This window comes from Miscanthus floridulus, chromosome 15 (assembly GCF_019320115.1).
Source record: "Miscanthus floridulus cultivar M001 chromosome 15, ASM1932011v1, whole genome shotgun sequence".
Taxonomy (NCBI): domain Eukaryota; kingdom Viridiplantae; phylum Streptophyta; class Magnoliopsida; order Poales; family Poaceae; genus Miscanthus; species Miscanthus floridulus.
The window spans coordinates 20,621,593-20,642,308 of NC_089594.1; the positions used below are offsets into that span (position 1 = coordinate 20,621,593).

At 45.4% G+C, this 20,716-nt stretch overlaps 2 protein-coding genes and 1 pseudogene across 2 annotated transcripts; all 3 read left to right on the plus strand.

Moving 5' to 3' along the window:
* The first annotated feature begins 558 nt into the window (after nucleotides 1–558).
* On the plus strand, nucleotides 559–2,419 carry LOC136507165 (regulatory-associated protein of TOR 1-like). Its single transcript, XM_066501970.1, has 4 exons — nucleotides 559–684; nucleotides 1,013–1,098; nucleotides 1,240–1,324; nucleotides 1,462–2,419. The coding sequence occupies exons 1-4, from the start codon at nucleotides 559–561 to the stop codon at nucleotides 1,795–1,797; spliced, it is 633 nt and encodes a 210-aa protein (XP_066358067.1). The 3' UTR covers nucleotides 1,798–2,419.
* Nucleotides 2,420–3,398: 979 nt separating this feature from the next.
* LOC136508326 (double-stranded RNA-binding protein 8-like) lies at nucleotides 3,399–6,347 on the plus strand. Its single transcript, XM_066502980.1, has 4 exons — nucleotides 3,399–3,757; nucleotides 3,996–4,261; nucleotides 5,063–5,276; nucleotides 5,384–6,347. Exons 1-4 carry the CDS (start codon nucleotides 3,571–3,573, stop codon nucleotides 5,998–6,000), a joined length of 1,284 nt encoding a protein of 427 aa, XP_066359077.1. The 5' UTR covers nucleotides 3,399–3,570; the 3' UTR covers nucleotides 6,001–6,347.
* Nucleotides 6,348–15,264: 8,917 nt separating this feature from the next.
* On the plus strand, nucleotides 15,265–20,486 carry LOC136507166 (probable kinase CHARK; annotated as a pseudogene).
* Nucleotides 20,487–20,716: the final 230 nt, after the last annotated feature.

Here is a 20,716-nt window from a genome sequence, read left to right on the forward strand (position 1 = left end):
TGATTCAACCACTCATCTTCGATTCAACCACTCATCTTCATCTTATTCCGAGAATCAATCTTGACAATCTTCATAGCTTAGAAAACCCTTTCTATTGTGGCAGTTGCAACAATTAAAATCAAGGCAACTCAATGAGGTGATGAACCAATCTGTAATTTTAGAATCTAATTTCAGTTTTCAATCCAATTGAATATGTACGACGACATTTATACAACTCTACATAGAGTTGGAAACTTGGATTAAAATTTAGTAGAGAAATACTGTCCAGAGTGGCTGCTCCTGCTGCTCTGCTTGTGTGCTCTTGGGGGCCTATGCGGCCGTGCTGCCTGTGCAGGTGCTGAGGCGTGGAGCCGGGCCGCCGGTGCGACGCTGGCCCCCCCCTGGAGGCTGCAGTCACGCCATGTCACACTGTGCAGTGGTCAGCTGGTCTCCCTGGCTCGCACGCTAGCGCAGCGGCACCTTTGATGGTTGCCCAACTCCAGCTGGCCAACTGAGAAATCGATTTGCTAATTTGGCTCACCAGCGGAGGACTGGTGGAAGGCGAGTGATGGTGCGACCATGCGGGCACTGGCGGGTGATAGCGCAAGCCAGAGGAGCGATCGCTGTGTCCTAGTCGGCCTGGGTGGCTGGATGGTGCTGTCTGTTGGGCTGACTTGTGAAGTATATGGGCCAAAAATAAACAGGGTATACTTGGGGTTCCTGGGCCACGACAAGGGCCACGGCCCTAGGCCCAGGTCCGCCCCTGCTCATGTCATGTCTTAAGCTATGTTCTTTTACTAACCAAAAAAATAAATACTGTGCTGCAGTAGTCCAATGTGATGATTTTGTCACAATATCTTCTTCTTCTCCTCTAATGTTCTCAAGGACACATTTTTTTATCTATAGGCGTGAAATTAGCTGTTTGATTACTTTTATGTATGTGATTCTTGCTATTGCAGCAAGTTTTATTTTAATCTGATTTGCATTGTTTTTTATCAAGCAGTTGAGCATGACCTTGTTTCTTCTTTTTCAGTCTGCATCTCAGGTCTGCTCTGGGCATTTTGCTGCTGGTTTTGCTGATGGTTCTGTCAGGATATATGACGTTCGCTCTCCTGATAGGTTAGTACAGTAGTATCTACATCCTCTGGCCTGCATTTGATGCATAGGATCCAGTTGTGCCCTATGAAATGTCCTGCTTTCCTCTTTCTTTTCTGGCACCCTAATTATTTTTACTCTGAATATTCTTTTTCTATACTGTAGGGTTGTCTATATGGCCAGGCCACATGCACCAAGAACAGAAAAGGTTGTAGGCATAGGGTTTCAACCTGGATTTGATCCATACAAGGTAAATACTACCACAACTTACATTGCTATGTTTTAGATTTTCATTGTTGAAGCAACTAAGGTATTTTGTAGTTGTCTGGGCTTGCTTTTGCTTAAGCTTTACAACTCTCCCTTTGTACTATTTATTTTGTATCACAGATTGTAAGTGCATCTCAAGCTGGAGACATTCAGTTTCTCGATGTTAGAAGGGCAGCAGAACCCTACCTGACTATTGAGGCACACAGGGGTTCACTTACAGCATTAGCGGTTCATCGGCATGCCCCAGTTGTTGCTAGTGGCTCAGCCAAGCAGATGATTAAAGTGTTTAGTCTTGAAGGTGAGCAGTTGACAATGATTCGCTACCAGCCATCTTTTATGGGCCAAAGAATAGGCAGTGTAAACTGTCTTTCTTTTCACCCATACAAATCACTCCTAGCTGCTGGCGCTGGTGATAACGGCCTTGTCTCTATCTATGCTGAGGAAAATTACAAGTAAGATGAGGCCTACATCTCATGACAATGCAGCCACAACACAATCGGTAGGCCTTGTGTTTTTGGCCAAGTGATGCTCCCCACAGCATGGTCCAGCTACAAGATCCAAGATGATGTGAAGCCTTGTCACAGAGACGGTGCTATTGCACCATGGCTCTCGGTGCATATCGCCTGTTGGACGACGTGTGCAATTTGTAAGATACAGCCAAGATTCGTTAGCCTCCTTGCAGAAAGTTTGTGGAACCCCTACCCTGATCCTGTCATTGAACTCGGAGGCTCCCCCAAAATAATTAATCATACCTAGGTTAACAAAAATGTAAATAGACACCGCATTCGGGTTGTCTGTAGCCAGCATTCTTCCTTTTTCAAGTGTAAAAAGGTTTGAAGATGCTTGATATGATAAATCAGGTTTGGTAGGGGCTGCTGCCTGGGCAAGTGGGGTTGTGCATATGGGCCCAGGTAGAATGCTTGCACATGTCATCTTACAGATGATGTTGAATAGATATAGCGCTAGATGGGGTTAGTTATGGCCTGCATGAATGAAGGAATGTTGTCAAGTGACTTGCATTGTAACCATTGGAGAGTGTCCATTTGTATATATGAATCTTGTCTGTACAGTTCTAATCCGTGGAAATGGTGTGTTTTATGTTGGTGCATTTTAATACAGATGAGCTGAGGTGCTGGAAAACTGTAATCCCCTGTGATGGTCCCTGTGCTGTTCAGCCTGATTGATGGAAGAGGACGCGTGAACCTTGAGTGGTTGATTCTCTGCCTCATCGGCATTCTGTATAGCAGATGCCAGTGTCGTTGGATTGATGCGCTTGGGATGATTGTCATAATAGTGTATGTTGTATGGAAGACTTCACTTAGCGTTAAGTGAACACCAGTTTGCAATTATGAAGAAGCAGGGATGGGAGGGAATAGTGGCACTTGAGGCGGTAATGGGATGGCCGGCTAGGTCTTTTGATGGCCTTGCTAATGACCTAGTGTTAAAGGAGATTGGAGTAAAAGGAGGATTCAGAAGCGACATTGGGGATTTCGGTACCAAGCAGCTTCAGCTCTGTTAAGTGTTCTACACTCTGCTTTGGGACCAAGTCACAATATTTTGGCCGCACAATTCTCCCTGGTGTTGCAAAAGGAAAAACATTTATAACCATCAGAAAGGAGGCACTGACTATTATGCAGCCTGTGCTGGCCATGGAGATGCATACTTGATATTTGTAGATGTGTTTGTGTTGTAGTCAGTGGGCTAAATGAAGATGAAATGTACCGAGAATCATGTGTTGTCAAGTGCTACAACTTACGAACTCCCAACTCGGTTTGGCATGTTGTATGCTGCTGCCGCCTTAACGAAATTGGATCGCTTGTGATATGCTCCCTTGCCGCAGTGCAAGTTTTTGTTCTGGAACAGCAGCGTCACTGTCACTGAGCATTTAGCCTTGTCGCAGCGGCGACCGCGCGCCGCACCACCAATCCCGTGCTGGTGCTGCGACTGCGACCCTCTTCCGCACCACCCACGGCACGACCGGCGCCCTCAACGCCCTCCTGGCCGCGCGCTGCTGCTGCTGCTGCTGCTCGTCCCTCTGTTGCATTTCTTTACAGCGCCATTACGCCGGTGTGTGTCGTGTCGTGTCCTCCTCGCCGTAGCTGGCGCATAGGAGAGACCGTCACCGGCGACGGCGAGTGTTTGCTTCCGAGGCAGCCGCGACTGACAGGTGGGGCCACCGTTCAATGGGACCAGCTTGCAATTCGGACAAGACGCGAATTTTTGTTCTATATGAAAGAAAGGATTCCCCAAGAAGCACCGCACAGAAACAGAACCCTCTCTGCTCCTCGCACCCTCACGCTCCAAGGCGAAGGCGGCGGCGGCGCGATGGACGGCGGAGGCGGGGCCTCGCCCGATGCCACCATCTGCATCGCCCCTGGCCCTGGGCCCATCGTCGCGGTCGCCCCCGCCGGGATCAGTAAGTTGCCCCAACCCTTCCTTCCCTTCCCCTCTCGCCAAGCGCATCTCACTCTTGCCGATTCGCGCAATTTCTGAGATGATAAACTGCTAGCACCTCTACCTCGTTGCTAAGTACTCCTACAATTGCTTACCCGTCCTTAGTCCATCCTTAGCAGAGTGTCTGCAAACAGCTCTAAATTTCTCTTCTTATTCACCAACATTGTTTTCTTAGCTGCTGCGTGCTTGATTTGGCACAGGGGTTGAGAACTGCTACGTGTTCAAGAGCCGGCTGCAGGAGTACGCGCAGAAGGCTGGCCTTCCGACCCCGGAGTACCACACCCTCAAGGAAGGCCCGTCCCACGAACCTGTCTTCAAGTCCACGGTGTTGGTGAACAACACCAGGTACGAGTCGCTGCCTGGGTTCTTCAGCCGGAAGGCTGCGGAGCAGTCGGCCGCGGAAGTCGCGCTCATGGAGATTGCCATGTCTGCTCCGGTGACCGAAACCCGAAGCATCCCAGCAGTTGTAAGTTACTACTCTCTTTTTTTTTGGCAGATATGGTTGCTAAAGATCAAGTGTGTACAAAATTATCATCCAAAAGGAAAATCTGTTTGTTCTTTGAATTTTTCAAGGTGAATGTAAATGAGTGACGATCTATGAAATCAGAGCCTAAAAGGAAAAAGCAATCTGCCTCATTCATAGTTATGCTGCTGCCTAGAACGTACACATGGTTCTTCAAAATACATAGGTCCAATCATATCTAGTACCTGATGTGCCTTCTTCCCTTCTTTTATTTTTACGGATGTGAGAGTAGCTGAAGCCTCCTATATTAACTTGGCATTGCGAACCTTCCATTAAATTTATTGCAAGTATGCTAATGGCACTGTTCTTTTCAAGTAATGTAAATTAGTTTAACTGTGGTTGTCATCGTTCTTTTCAAGTATTGTAAATTAGTTTTAACTGTGGTTGTCTAGTGGTACCTGAGTACTGTCACAAGAGTATGTTTTAGGTTTCACGGCATTTCCCCAATAATATTCTTTGGTCCTATTATTTATCTGTAATTGTTAACACCAAGGTCCCCTCTAAATACGGGAATTAGTTATGAAGATGTTCGCAGGCTCATTCCGCGCAGTTTATGAACCATGAACTATGCATAGCTCACAACATGGTGACCAAATTAAGTTAGAGACATGAACCATTCATTTTTTTTGAAGGGTACATGAACCACTCATAGCTCAAATTGTGAATTCAGATGACTAAGCATAGCATTGCAGGATCTCTTCTTGATTGGCATGTTTCTTTGATACACCTTGCTATGTTTTGCAGCAAGAAACTGGCCTGTGCAAGAATCTTCTTCAGGAGTATGCTCAGAAGATGAATTACGCCATTCCATCTTACATTTGCACTAAACAAGCTTCAGGTGTAGCTCCTTTCATATGCACTGTTGAGATTGGCGGCATACAATACATTGGTGCTGCAGCTAGAACAAAGAAGGAGGCAGAGATAAAAGCTGCCCGAACTGCTCTTCTTGCAATCCAGGGTAATTTTCTTAGCATTCAATCCAAGGGCATTCGTTGTGCAAACACTATCACTCCTTTCTTGCTCTGGCTTGGATTTTGGGTTATAAATGGACAGTGTTTGGTGCAGGGCAATCAGAAGGTTGTGCAAATGGTGGCAAAAAGTACATTGTTGTTCCTGGACAAAGGTCGGTTAAGGAGACAGATAAAAAGCCAACTGAAACCCCCAAACCACTTAAAGTTAAGAAACGTGGTCCCAGAAGGAAATGGAACAGGAGGAAATGTATGGGGATGGCTGACCAAATTGTTGATGTTCAAAAGGATGTAGAGGGGCTTGGAATGCTTCTACACTACGACTATGAAGAAGCTAGAAGAATAGAATATGAGTTATCTAGAGATACTGCAATGGTCCAATTTAACAAGGAAGTTATAATGATGCAACCTGGTGAGGGAGGAGATAGGGCAGTACAACCGGAGTCACCCAGAGATCCTGCAAAGGTCCAACACGACAATGAAGCTCGAAGTGTCGAACAGGACGCACTCAGCAACGCTGAAGTCGTGAAGGCTAACAATGAAGCTATAACTACTGAGCATGAGTCAGTGAGCGCATATGTAGCATTGCGATCTAATGGGGATTCTACAGATGTGAAGGAGGCACCAAGTAATACCTCAATGATGCAGCGTGAGGAATCGGAAACCACAATGCAAGAAGCACCTCACACTGGTGAGCGGGTTCAACCTAACTAGGAACCTATTTTTCGAGGAAGCAAATCTTTCTGAACAGGAAGACCAAAATGTAGGAAATGCATGCATTGCTGTAGGCAAATAAGTCCACTGTTGTGCCTGTGGAGGAATAGATGTGAACCGAGGTAGCTAGTTTATGTTTGTTATCATTAGCCGGCTGTATTTGGTCAGGTTTTCCCTGTCATATTGGTGACCGGTGCTTACATGTGCAATGAATTTGAGGTAGCCGATCCAAACCTCCAGTTGTCCAATGGATGGTTGCTTAAATGATGTTATTCATTATTTTAAATTCTCTTATGTCAAATTATGAATACAAAAACAAACAGAGCAGTATCCTTTTCTGCACTAGCAAGGATTGCGCACCAAATGCCCAAACAGCAGTTAACCTATTTTCAGGAGTAATTGTGTGTGCCAGTTTATCAAAATGCCCGGCAAAAAAAGCATTTCACTATTTACATTCGCTTCAGACACAAAAGTGCCGTTGCCCGGCTACCCCTGAAGCATTTCAACAACCCCTGGTACCCATCTCTGAATGGCTAGATATCAACAACGCTGTAACCTTGCGCCTTCTGCACTTGATTCTCACTCAGCCATCTTCCTCCTGGTGTCCTCTGCAGACTGCCAGCCTCCATCTTCAGCGTAGACATGCGACACGACAGTGAGACATACGCGGCATCACTGTTCGGTGCCATTCTCAGTTCAGGATCTGTTCTGCTGCAACCTGCAACTGCAATGCAAGCAGACTCGACTTCTTTGTTCCCATGGATCCGACAACTGCCTCCATACCGCACGCCATGGTTGGAACGGCATTGCCTCAACGAGTAGTCATCAGTCCTCTTCGCGCCAGGAGGCCAATTAGGCAAACATAATTGGGCCCTGTTGGGTTCATGCCATGCGCGGACAAGATGGAGCTGAACAGAAGCTTCGCTTCCCCGGTTCTGTTCGAGTGGCAACATGTTCAGAGTCCACCTGACATGTCAATGACACAGGTCCCAGCCTCGCCCCCCGTCCAACTGAAGAAGAATGTGCAGGTTCCTTGCTTAGCCCATTGACTCTCTGCTCCAGGATGAGAGGCGCTGATGTTCTATGTCCACTACCCGTCTACCCAGCAAAAGAAGAATGTACCGCTTGACAAAAAGGCAGAAAGCAACATACTGTTGCAGTTTTATCTGGCAGCGACACTCTAAATTGTTAATTACCATCACTTTTATTGTGCTAAATGTCAAATGTGGGGGGATTCATCCAAATCAACTCGAGTTCGAATGTGTGTGACAGGCTATCGAATTCTGTGATGCTCGGATGCCCTGTAGCGCCAGGGGACTCTCTTATACTCCTGTACAGGGCTTGCTGTGTGTCAGTGTGTGACAGGCTATTTTTTAACAGAATATGTCTGAACAGAAATTCTGTGAGGTGAAATTTTCTTTCCTGCTTTCCTACGCCGGTGGTACCGTGCATTTCTAGGGGTACCTAGTTACGTTGTGCAGATTTTGTATCCAGTTTGCATCTCCGCCTTATTCTTCTTAAGGTAACTATCACTGCTCTCGCTACCGTTCAATTGATTACAGACTGCTGCAGGAAAGGTTACAGGTTCTCATCGATTTATATTTTTGCACACTCATTTCCTTTCTATGCTTCGTCATGTATGATTGCTTGGAACTGTGTTCCGTTATCTGAAAAATGTATGATTGCTTACTTCGATTTATTTCACTCTGATTTTGGGCTTTTTGCATTACTAGCAAACATGCCCGTACGTTGCAACGGGATCCAATACGTAGTGAGTTGTGCACGGGTCATGAGTTTGAGTCAAAAATTAAATTAACTTAGTGGAAAAATCTTTGTTTCTTAAGAAGTCAAAGATTAAAATGGCTTTGATCTCTTATTTATTGTTTGTTTTTACTCTTATTATATTTATTAGAACATGAAAAAACCAGGTGGGGAAAACAATGAAAGCAAAATCAGAAAAGGCGAGCTAGTGTCAAAAACATCCACGAGAAAAAAAAATCTGAGCATACTCGAAGCCAAGTAGAAAACAGTCATGACAAAAATTGGAATGTACTCTAGAAAATAGCCATGGAAAAAAATCAAAACATATTCGGAAACAAGTGAAAAGCATCCAAATGAACGTAAAGCAACACGTACTCGGAACAAGTAAAAACGGACAAACCAGAGAAAAGTGAAAAAAAACCAAAAAAGAAACGAAACAAAGAAATTTTACCCTTCTTTCCTCTTTATTAGATTTCTATTCTTATATTTTTACATTTGGATTAAGATTTCTATTCCGGTTACTCAGACTTGGAGAGATCTATTTGGATTAAGATTCCTAGTTGTCTATATTATTATATTTTTCCTATTTAGATTAAGATTCCTATTCACCCAAAATCGGAGATATCTAATTGGATTATGATTCCTAGTTATATAAAGAGAAAGGCTATAGGTGGTTTTCTACATTCACAAAGTTAGTTAAGGGATAGCCGGAACATGCTCGTGCGTTGCAACGGAAGAAAAAAAAACCTATTAAACATTTATATAAAATGATAATGGAAATGGTATATTTCTACTTATGTTTTACCATTTCTATAATTAAAAGCTATAATTTATTTTATAATGACCATGACATCCATAATATATATAAGTCAATGCCGATAATAATATAATAATATCCTATTAAGTTTGTATGTATTGAATTAAAATACAATCTTAGTAGATTTTTTCTCATCGCAAAGCACATAAATGTTTAAGTGTAAGTATATTATAACTTTAATTTTATACTATCCTGTGTTCGTAGAGGCTGGCCTGGCATGACTTGTGGCTAGTGAAGATGGGCCAGCCTCCAAGTACGCTCCATCACAAGCAGGACTTGTCTGCCACAACCACTGTAATTAAGCCCGTAACCCGTGTGTTACGCTTTCTGCCAAGGCCTAGCCTCAAGGGCATGGCGTGGTGGCGGCACCTCCCTCCTTATGGTCAAGGGGTGGCAAGACGTGTTAATCTTGCGCACTCGCCGGTTTCGATCTCCTCTTCGTGCGGTGCTCCGTCGTGACTTCGGCCGAGATCCATGGGCAAGGCGTGTTTGGCCAGCGCAGGCGACAAATTTATGGCCATGATGAGTGGATCCATAGCGTGGCAGAGCACACAAATTTTTGGCCATCCACTGAGTCCGTTCTACGTTGCCGCTACCAATGTCTTTGTTGTGCAGAAGCTGATGGCAAGAGCATGGCTCTGTATGTCTACTTGATCTGGAACTTGCTCTTCTCCAATCTTGTTTCTGATTTTTTTTTTAGTTTCGAGACATCTTTTATGTAGAGATTTATTTTGTATAACTGTCAAGTTAAGTTTTAACTCATCACATGTTCCTTTTATTTGGCAGATTTCTCCCTTTCCTTTTCTTTGCTTCCTTTTTTCATGGTTAGCTTCAACGTACTACAAATTGACTCCATATTGAACGTCCTTGGGACAAAAAAGCACCTCCGTGAGCTCTGTATGGGACTTAAACTCATGGCAAATTGGCAATCGGAAACCTTGTGGGCCCATACATGTTTATACATGATGTGGTTGTACACGGGCACATAGCTCATGTGCAGAAGAAAAGAAAAGATATGTGCAATAGCAAAATTTGCATAGGACACGATCGGGAAGATGGCCGACGAAAACGTAAAAAAAAAAAGATTTTGGCTGAGCGGGTAACAGAGGTGTAATTTAATTTTGTTGTTGTTATTATTAGAATCGGACTATTTATCGATCGTTGCTAGACGCAATATATTCAAACTCTTATGAGCACGGGTCATATAAGTCCGGGCAAATAAACTCTCCATTATCTGGTAGTTAAGGGGCGATGGACAAAAAAAAAATGACCGAAAATTTCGCTTCTTTATTATTAGGGATTAGGGAAGCTATGAGCAGGTTTATTTATCTGCTTATTTCCTTATCCTCAAGAAATTCAGAGGCTAACGAATTGTGCAAAAATGGATAATCTAGACCTCAAGATGGTATCAAAATGATATATTGGCCCTTGTAAGCAGTAGGATCACTTGATTCCCTTTCAAGCCTGCAATTTCTTTCACACACTTGCTGATTATATGGTTATGACTCATGAAGATAGCGACAACAATAGAATGCAAGTTATTATCTCTTTCACATGCTTGCTGCTTATATGGTTATGACTCATGAAGATAGTGACAACAATAGAATGCAAGTTATTATCTCTTTCACACGCTTTCTATTTACTCCATCCGTCCCAAAACAAGTGTCATTCTCGCTTCCCGAGTGGTCAATCGCTTTTAACTTGGACCAAATATATACATGAAAATATTAATATTTATACTACATAATTAGTATCATTAGATAAACCTATTTTCATAATAAACTTATTCGGGACACAAATATTGTTAATATTTTATACAAATCTAGTCAAACCTTAGGCACGAATATCATAGCGACATTTATTTTGAAACGGATGGACTACATGACTTATGAATAGGGATGAAAACGGATCGGATACGGACGGATATCACCGATATTACATTTGTTTTCATATTTTTGTCCGGATTCGAATACGGATAGTGTCAACTATGTCGGATAGGATACGATTGGATATCGACATCATAAATATGCGATTTGAGTATTTGGATACGGATACGGTATCGGATATTGGATATCTGGACTCGGATACGGACAGATCTCAACCCCTCTAAACGGATTCGGTTTCGAATACGGTCGAAAAATATCCGTACCGTTTTCATCCCTACTTATGAAGATAACGACAACAATAGAATGCAAGTTATTATCTTTGTCGCTGCTGATTGTAAATCTAAAACTTAATGAACCATGCACGCAGTCAGACCGCAAGTCAAAAAATCAACGCCTCAAGTTCTTTCATGAATCTTTCGAGGAGAAGATTTATTTTAATACATTAGGATAAACATTTATTTTAAGGGGCTCTTACGTTTATACCCTTGTTTTGTATCGAAATTGTGATTTTATCCCCTTTTTTTTACTTTGTGAATTTACTCCTACTGTGCCATTCACGAAGCACCCGTTTGCCCCTGCTCCGTTATCCACCCCTAACGGTGTTAAACTTTGTACAAAAAGGACATGAATGCCCATGCAATTTTGCCCCTGTTTGTTATCCATAATTGTGATTTTACCCTGATTTGTGAATTACTTACTAGTGGTTCTTCTTTTCTTTGCTTTGCTTTTTTTACTGGAGGTCCTCAGACATTTCTTGTCAGGAAGGAAGGAAACACTTGACTGACTTGACTCGTGTCTTTTTAACTGACACCACATTTTTCACTCACTCCATTGAGTTCAGGACTTCAGGTCAGTCATTCCTGGCTGATCTTTACTTTTCGACTGAAAATTCACCCCCAAAGAATCCACTGTACTACTGAGCTGCAGTCACCTGAAAATTCACTTGCAATCTGGTATGGCCGTATGGGGAATAAGGCTCCGGGGACCTCCTATGTACGGGCTCAGGCTCCCTCTGGTAACAACCTTCTCCCTCCATCCCCTGCTTCTTCACCCCTCCCCTGTTTCCAGCTGCTCCAGGAACCGAAAACAGAGGAGGAGGAGCACGGCGGCGGGGCATGGATCGATCGATCATCAGTCGTCGTCGTCAGTGTCAAGAAAGAACCAAGGAATCAAGAAATCATTATCAGGCCTGGGCCTCCAGCTCCCGTTCGCCGATGAAGGTGCCGTGGAAGCCGTAGGGGACACGGGACAGTGGACGTCGTAGCTGAGCGCGAACAGCTCGCCGGACGCCGGGTCCAGCTTCGGGTGCGCGATCATGGACGCGCACCCAGCGAGCTGCCCGTCGAAGTCGTACCGCCCCACGGTTCGGAGGTTGTCGGCGGCGGTGACACGCACCTGGTACGGGAGGTCGTCCTCGGACATGGCGAGGAGTCGGCCGTTGAAGTAGACGAGCCCCGCGTTGGCCACGCCCGTGCCACAGGACGGGTCGACGAGGCTGCAGAGTCCGCGCGCGTAGAAGAGCGCCAGGCGCGCGATGCCGGAGTGGCCGTGCAACTCACCGATGGCCTTGGGGAAGACGGCCCTTCCCAGGGCGCGCTCCTGCCGGAGCCGCGCTGTCTCGGTGAACCGGCAGGCGTAGGACTCTGTGGCGCCGTTCCGGATGCGGACCGCGTGCACCATGCCGTCGCCATCGAACAGGTGGTGCCCTGCCGCCGGCTCGAAGCAGGGATTAGCGCCGTTGTGAACGTACACTCCCGTGCCCAGAAGAACCAGAGGTGGGGGAGAAGAACCAGAGGCGGGTGCCCCGAGCCACGCCGAGAAGAGACCCGCCGGGAGCCGCAGACGGGCGCCGCGGAGACCCGCTGCCAGGCGCCACCGGGAGCCGCGGCCAGGCGCCGCCGGGAGCCGCGTCCAGGCACCGGAGCCGCCCACTCCGCTAGCCCTGATGCGCTGCACCCGCCCCTGTGCCGCGGCCCGCTCCGCGTCCACGTCGCCAGGTGCCCCGGTAGCCACGACCAAGCACCGCCGCCGCCCACCCTGATGCCGCGACGCCCACCCCCGTGTCCCAGACCGCTCCGAGCCCACGTCGCCCCGATGCGGGGTTGCCGAAGCGCCATGACCGGCGGCGCGAGGTCGCGAGGGCCACCATCACGCCGATGCGGGGTTGCCGGAGCGCCATGACCGGCGGGCGAGGTCGCCGAGGGCTACCGTCGCGCGGGCGCAGGGTTGCTGGAGCGCCATGGCCAGCAGGCGCAGGGGCGCGCGGTCGCCGGTCTTCTGTCCGCACGGAGCTTTCGCGTCAGTCGCGAGCAGACAGCAACGAAGAGAACGAGCGGATAAGAACGAGGAGGAAGGGGCATTTCAGTCATTTCGCATCTGATTTTATGTGTTTTGTTTTTTTTTAATCGTTTAATCAGCCTCTAAATAACGGACATCCAAACCAGGGGCAAACGGCTCATTTGTTTCAAAATAACAGGGGTAAAATCACAAAGTTGAAAAAACAGGGGTAAAATCACAATTGAACCTCTGGACAGGGGCAAAAACACCGTTTTCCCTTATTTTAATAGCTCATGAAGCATAGAAAAATGTTCATTTAACAAACCACATAGTAATAACCCTAACAATTCACTTTAGCTTATGATACTCCATGATAATAAATTTCGTAAGTTGTTATTTTAAATAAGTTTATATATTTTAAATGAAACATTATGTCATATCAATATTGGAAAATAATTTCAAGCACCCTTTGATATATAAAAACAGTATTACACATATATAATCATATGATATAACAAATTTAACATGTTCAGTGTCAGGGTGGAAGCTGACTTTCAACTTAGCATGTGGAAATTAAACAACTGGATCAAAACTCTTTTTAATAATAAAATAAATTTTGAATAAAAGATAAAAAAACACTATTGTTTCTACTTAACATGTGGTAAAATTTGCAACAACTTCATTAAAATTTGAATGCCAAACTATAAATTCATGAAGTCACAGAAAGGGATGTAACAAGCAAGAGTTTATATATCATAAGATTAAGTTTCAACTAAATACATATCACGCAATAAAAAGATAAATACTATAAATTCTAACTAAAGGTCACCAATGGAAGCAACATGTTAATCCTCACAAGACTCGATAAGAAAACAATAGATAGTCCTAGAAAACCTCACAAAATCATGAACATTTGATCATCAATTCGGTATAACCTAATCACCACTGATATAATAGCTATTGGATCTATTCTATTTTCTAAATAATTACCCACCTCTGCTATTGTGTAAAACAACATAAAGTAACCAATGACTTTATGTTTAAATTATCCACCTATGCCATTAAGAAATATGATCTACAGTAGACCTAAATTTGCATCTAATTACCCATGTCCTCCTATTAGGATACATAGTTTACGTAATCCAATTTTCATCTCATTATTTTAAAAAACTAAACATCCCCTCAAACTATATTTAAATTGTTAATATCTTATATTACAAAAAATATTTAAATAACTATAGAGCATATACATTACCCACTTCTACCAATATTAATATATTAATATTTAATTAACGTAAGTATACACAATGTGCTAGGATGCATGAGCGAGAAATATATATGTTATGTTTCATCATATAAAACTTATTTCCTTAAAAACTCATATAATAATGATACTAAAAATTGTTTAAAACCATATTAGTAATTATGACATATAATTTATATAGATTGTTACTTTAGAAATATTTATAAATTTTAACTAAATATGTTTGACACGTGTATATTGATTAACTATAACAGCACATATAATTTCTTGATAGGAAAATTGAATCATCTTGAAAATTGTAGGAGACCACTGGTGGCTATATTTTTTCGATCCTTTAAGATTACTTTAGAGTAAAACATCAATAATTATAAGGCTTAAGTATTACAATTCTATTAAGGTTAGTATTGCTACCTCCATTCGAGATCTCACTGCAAGCTCTATCACTTATGCTCAGCAATATGGTGCATGTTTCAAATGATTGCTTATGGTATTATAGTATTTAAGTACGTATTCTAGGACCTAAAATTCTTATTTTAAAAAGTGCAAAAAAGAGAATTAATAAAGATATAATAAACACAAGAGTTTTAACTTAACTTGAGGATAAAAAGGGTTTGTAGCAGTCAATTAGAATAAAATTTAAAAAATTAAAATTTAGATTCATGACTTCGTAAGGTTTCAAACTAATTGCATATTCAAAATATAAAAAGTGACGTGCAAAGAAAAAAGTGAATACAAACAAATTGCAAAAAATATTAATAAGTTTATGATAAATGGATATAGACTATGAGTTTTACTCTGTCTATTATGTCAGAAAATAAATAAAGAAAAACATACAATTCAATATAAATAATTACTTATTAGTCATATCTATTAAATACTAACTAGTATTTATATCTTTTAGAATTCTAGCCCGTGTGAGAGCATGGGTTGATGGACTAGTAAATATTAGTTGAGTGCTCAACTTATTACTCAAGTATTGGAATAAAATTCCTACCTTTGTTTCTTTGTTTGAAAAAAGAATAACATGGGGATATAGTGTATATATAGTAGGAGATGTCAAATTGGAAAAGCTTGGAGGAAGATGTAATAATTTGAGAGTGCCGGATGGATGTACTGCATCCTTGCTTCTTGTTGCCGTTGCGGTAGCTCTTTGTCACCAATACCATTCGTCTCGTCTTGTCAACGCTGCAGTGTGGGCTTCCAGGGGAGAAGAGAAGGGCGAGCCGGCCGGGCGTCTCGGCTTCCTGGGGCTCGACAGGATGCGCCTCCTGCTGGCGCTTGTGCTGTTTGCTAAGTCGCTGCTGCGGACCACCGGGTGCCTTGCCTCGCGCATGCTCCGGGAGCACGGGCGATGGGTGGTGATTCCGGCGGCCTGGGCGCTCATGTCGTACCTCATCCTCGACTACACGAGCTCCCAGGTCGCCGAGAAGCGCCAGGAGTCGCTCGCCAGCATGTGCGACGAGCGCGCGCGCATGCTCCAGTACCAGGTTAACGTCAGCATGAACAGCCTCCAGGCGCTCGCCATCCTCATCTCCACCTTCCACCACTCCAAGAACCCCTCCTCTGCCATCGACCAGGTACACCTGCTCTCTTATCAAAATCAAATTAAAGGAAGCTTTCTTCTTTCCGGCAGTCGCGGCGAAACCCATTTCATTTTAGTTCGTTGCTGCGGCCGGCGGCTGCAGATGACGTTCTCGAGGTATGCGGAGAGGACGGTGTTCGAGCGGAGCGGGGTGGCGTACGGGGTGACTGTCAACCGCACCGAGCGCCAGCAAGGATGGAGGATCAAGAAGATGAACTCCTCCAAGACCAAGAAGCGGTCGCGGGGACCAGGGAACGCCGTGGACGCCGAGGTGCTGGAGCCGGCGGAGGAGTACGCTCCCGTAATCTTCGCGCAGAACACCTACAAGCACGTCATCTCCTTCGACTTGCTATCCGGCGCCGTGAGCACTCGCTCAGACCCCAGCCCCATCCTCCCCTCGCAAAGATTTCATCTTTTCCATTCAGAGCGCAGGCCTACTATGGCCGTGAAAAAAAAAAAGCTACAGTCTTTGGTGTTCACCATGAGCTCACCAGTTTTTTTCTTGAGCATAAATGACAGGAGCTCTGCCTATCGGAAGAAATTTATATATGAGGAAAGAGGACCGATACAGCATGCCCAAACCGGCCAGGGAGTCCAAACAAAACAAATTGAGCCTAGCCGCTATTGAATTTCAAACAAAAGAAATTAAGCCTAGCCGCTATTGAATTTGCATACAGTGTACCCTTTTGTGGTTTCCCACGCTATCTTTGATCCTACCCGCAACTTGGAGGGCCGTGGCATGTGTATTCTTGAGAATCCCGCGGTTCCGCTCTTTGAAAGGTTCCACATTGTTTTTTTTATGTCACCGATGAATGTATATTGATATAGCCCCCAAATCGGTTCGTTTTATGTTTTACAACGTTTGGGAGGAAAAATAATAACAGCAAGACGCCCCAGCCCCATGGTGAAGAGTGGCGGAAACCACAAATATACAAGCGAAATGCAAAGACTACCATAGCAAGGCACAAGAGCTCTTTGACGATGCCCCATGGAGGTGGATGACCCCAAAATGTAATCATCGTCAGCCAAGCAGAAGCTTGGCAAAGTTTTCACCCGAGCCTTGTGCCAGAGGTAGCTGCATCATGACGGAGGGGGTTGTTGGTCGCCGCCACACCATCCGGAGTTGTTCTCGGACTCGCCCGCGACAGTGGGAGGCGCGCACCGGCAAGTGTCCATGCCTAGATGGAGGGAGGAGGGTGCCGGCCGCCGCCAAACTGTGCGGAGCCGTTGCTGGACTCGCCCGCGACGGTGGGAGGTGCGCACCGGCAAGCGTCCATGCCTAGACGGAGGGAGGAGGGTGCCGGCCGCCGCCCCACCGTGCGGAGCCGTTGCCGGACTCGCCCGCGATGGTGGGTGGCGCGCACCAGCAAGCGTCCACGCCTGGACGGAGAGGGGGGTGCCGGCCGCCGCCACACCGTGCTGAGCCACGCCTGGACTCGCCCGCAATGGTGGGAGGCGCGCACCGGCAAGTGTATGCCTGGACTGTGCGGAGCCGTTGCCGGACTCGCCCGCGATGGTGGGAGGTGCGCACCGGCAAGCGTCCATGCCTAGACGGAGGGGGTGCCGGCTGCCGCCACACAGCGCAAAGCCGTTTCCGGACTCGCCCGCGATAGTGGGAGGCGCACACCAGAGGTTCCACGTTGTGTAGATAGCTAGACCATTAAAGGCTCGCTTGCAATCTTTGGGGATCGAGCAAAGAGAGTGCTCCCATCAGTCTGCCAGGGTGTCAAAGTTTGCGTGTTGTGTCACATCGATAGTGTCGAAGTGCTCTAACGAGGTAGCAAGGCTTTAGACCGCCTGCGCAAAGGGGCAAGCCAAACAAAGATGATAGCCGGTCTCTATAGGGCCATTGCACAGTGTACAAGCGTGCTGATGAGGGCAGCCTCAAAGCTCAAGATTATCTGCTGTGAGGATCTCGTTCTGTAAGAGGATCTAGGTGAATAGTTTGCATTTATTTTCCACATGCGCTCTCGATGTGCTCACCAATTGTCTTGTGTTGCTACCCCTTTTCACCTTGGATTTTTACCCCTTAGTTTTTTACTCCGGGGCTCGATTACTCATGGTAAAAAAATTGTCCATGTCACGACTCATCACGAGTAACCAGGGCTATCCATCCACTATTATTCTCTATGGCTCTTTTGCTGTTACAGGATGACCGCGACAATGTACTTCGAGCTAGAGAATCTGGCAAGGGTGTTCTTACTGCTCCTTTTAAGCTTCTCAATAATCACATCGGAGTGATCTTTACCTTCGCCGTGTACAAGTACGAGCTTCCCCAAAATGCCAGGCCACAGGAGCGCATTCAGGCTGCAATAGGGTAAAGCTTTTCATGAGTCCGGCCTCCTATTTCAAGTAAGAAATCGCCCACAACTGAAACTGAATTACTGCTGCCTCTATTGTGTGTGCGCGCGCAAACAGCTATTTAGGTGGCATAATTTACATTGAAGCGCTTGTTGATAAGCTGCTTCACGAGGTCGCGGTCAAGCAATCCATCATGGTGAACGTGTATGATACTACTTATGAGAGACCACTCAGTATGTATGGTTCGAATTATACAGGCAGTGACATGTGCCATGTCAGCCCACTGTGCCATGTCAGCACACTGAACTTCAGTGACCCGTCAAGGAAGCATGAGATGCACTGCAGGTGATCTATTTCCTTTTCCAAAGTGTATTTAAAATGTGTTATCCATGTAGTCTATTCTCTCTCTCTCTCTCTCTCTCTCTCTCTCTCTCTCTCTCTCTCTTGAAAGGCTCTTTGTATGATCTGTTTCTCTTTAATAGGTTCATTCAGAGCCCACCTTGGCCGTGGATGGCAATAATGTCACCAATTGGAACTCTTGTGATTGCTTTACTGGTTGCAACGGCAATAACGTCATCAGTTGGAAATCTTGTGATTGCTTTACTGATTGCAAAACACATTGCCAGAGTTGAAGATGAGATGATTGTGCTCAAGATGCACGCAGAGGATGCAGATATTGCCAAGTCACAGGTCATTAGCTCCACTGTGGAGCTGGAGCAGGATGAGATTGTGGACCACGTGGAGGAGAAGCTGGATGAGGCAGAGAGGAAATTGGAGGAGGTGGGGATGAGGTCCATGTTAATTACCATGGTTAATAAGAAATTAACGAGTGTTAGCATTCACAGTTTACCTTCTCGGTTTTGCTACTTGAACAAAAAGGTAGTGAGCGTTAGCCTTCTTGGATTGATGCTCTACATTCTTGTCATCGGTGCTTTTGATCTGCCATTCAATCAGAGTTTGTCTCGTGGTAGGCTGTTGATTGATACACTCGATGTGGAGAATAGTGACATGGTCAGTGTTGATCTAAGAAAGATGACGGGGAATAATGACAGTTCTGGGCAGCAGCAGCAGTGGTATTCACACATCTCAAGCAAATATCAGGCTACAGAGATGCAAAATGGAACACTTAAACCTCACCTGCTAGCACATATGTCACACAACAAAACCATGGAAGGTCTCCGGATTGCCTTAGTTTCAGTTACCGTGCTTGTGCTTGGCATTGCTGTCGTATGTGTCCTGCTGTGGGTGCTGTGGTGCAACCGTAGTAAGAGAGTGCAACAAAACGAACTGCTGGAACTCTCGGGAGGAATGGGGCCTAGACGATTCCAACTCCGCGAGCTGGTAGCTGCAACGAGCAATTTCGCAGACGACAACAAGCTCGGTCAGGGAGGGTTTGGCCCTGTGTACAAAGGCTACTTGCAGAACCAGGACTTTCATGTGGCCATCAAGGTGTTGTCTAAAAAACAATGTTCTCAACAACAATCTGAGCAAGGGTTGAGGGAGTTCAAGGCAGAGGTGAAAGTCATGACCCAGCTGAGGCACCGAAACATTGTCAACCTTGTCGGCTGGTGCGAGTGCGAAAGCTAGCCACGGCTCCTCCTTGTTTATGAGCTTATGGCTCAAGGCAGCCTTGACAAGCATCTCTACGACCCAGAAGAAATCTTAACTTGGCAACAAAGGTATAGAAATTGGCTAACCTGTCTACCTCCATCTCCCTCGCAGTCACAGCACTGAATATCTGATTGAACACTACAAACATTGATCTGTTTCATAATAATTGAACTGACAATTTCGTTACTCATGTCAAAAAATCACTAGGTACAAGATTGTACTTGATCTGGGCTCTGCTTTGCTCTACCTCCACCGGGACTGCGAGAAATGCATTGTGCACGGAGACATCAAGCCTGCAAATGTAATGCTTGATGTGTCATACAATGCTAAGCTTGGTGACTTTGGGCTAGCAAGGCTTGTCGAGCATGGGGAAGAGCCACGAACAACGCAAGTTATCGCAGGGACACCGGGATATGTTGACCCAGAGTTCATAGCTAACCGCTGGCCTCGCACCGAAGTGGATGTCAACAGCTTCGGTGTTGTCCTCCTGGAGATCGCTTGTGGCAAGCGGCCGGCATGGAGGCAGCCAAATGGAGCTTCATCGCTACTAGCCTGGGTCATTCGTTTGCATGACCAGGGCATGATTCTTGATGCAGCAGACCAGAGGCTGAACAGCGAGTTCGATCAGCGGCAAATGGAGCGTGTGCTCGTTACGGGCCTCTGGTGTGCGCATCGAGACCCGATCCAGCGACCGTCCATCGAGCAAGCTATGGATGTTCTGCGATCTGCAGATGCAGAGTTGCCAGTGCTTCGTGCAGTGCATGATGAACGGCACATTCGAGCCATGGAGGAACAGGCTTATGGCGACCTGACAGTCGAGGATCATCCTGTGCATGCAGTGAACACAAGTACTTACTTTACTTCCAAGGATTCAGCTTATCTGCTTGCAGAAGAATGACGGATTCTGTCTTGTGGATAGCAACATCATGCCTGCATGCTTCTGTTCGGATTGTTTTGTCAAAGAGCCTACCTGCTGATATGAACACACTAATATTTATTCAGACTTGTGTGCCGTTTTTTTTTAAAAAAAAACTGCATTCTGTATTATGTCAGTATTCAGTACTCTCCTATGTGATTCACGATTGGTGTTGTACTAAATTGGTGTTGTGATTAACTAGCCCATCAACCTGCACTCCAGCACTGACTTAGAATCCTACATTACATAAGTATTAAAAGTTTAGTGAATAAATCTAGTATCTTTCATGTTAGTTTTTGTA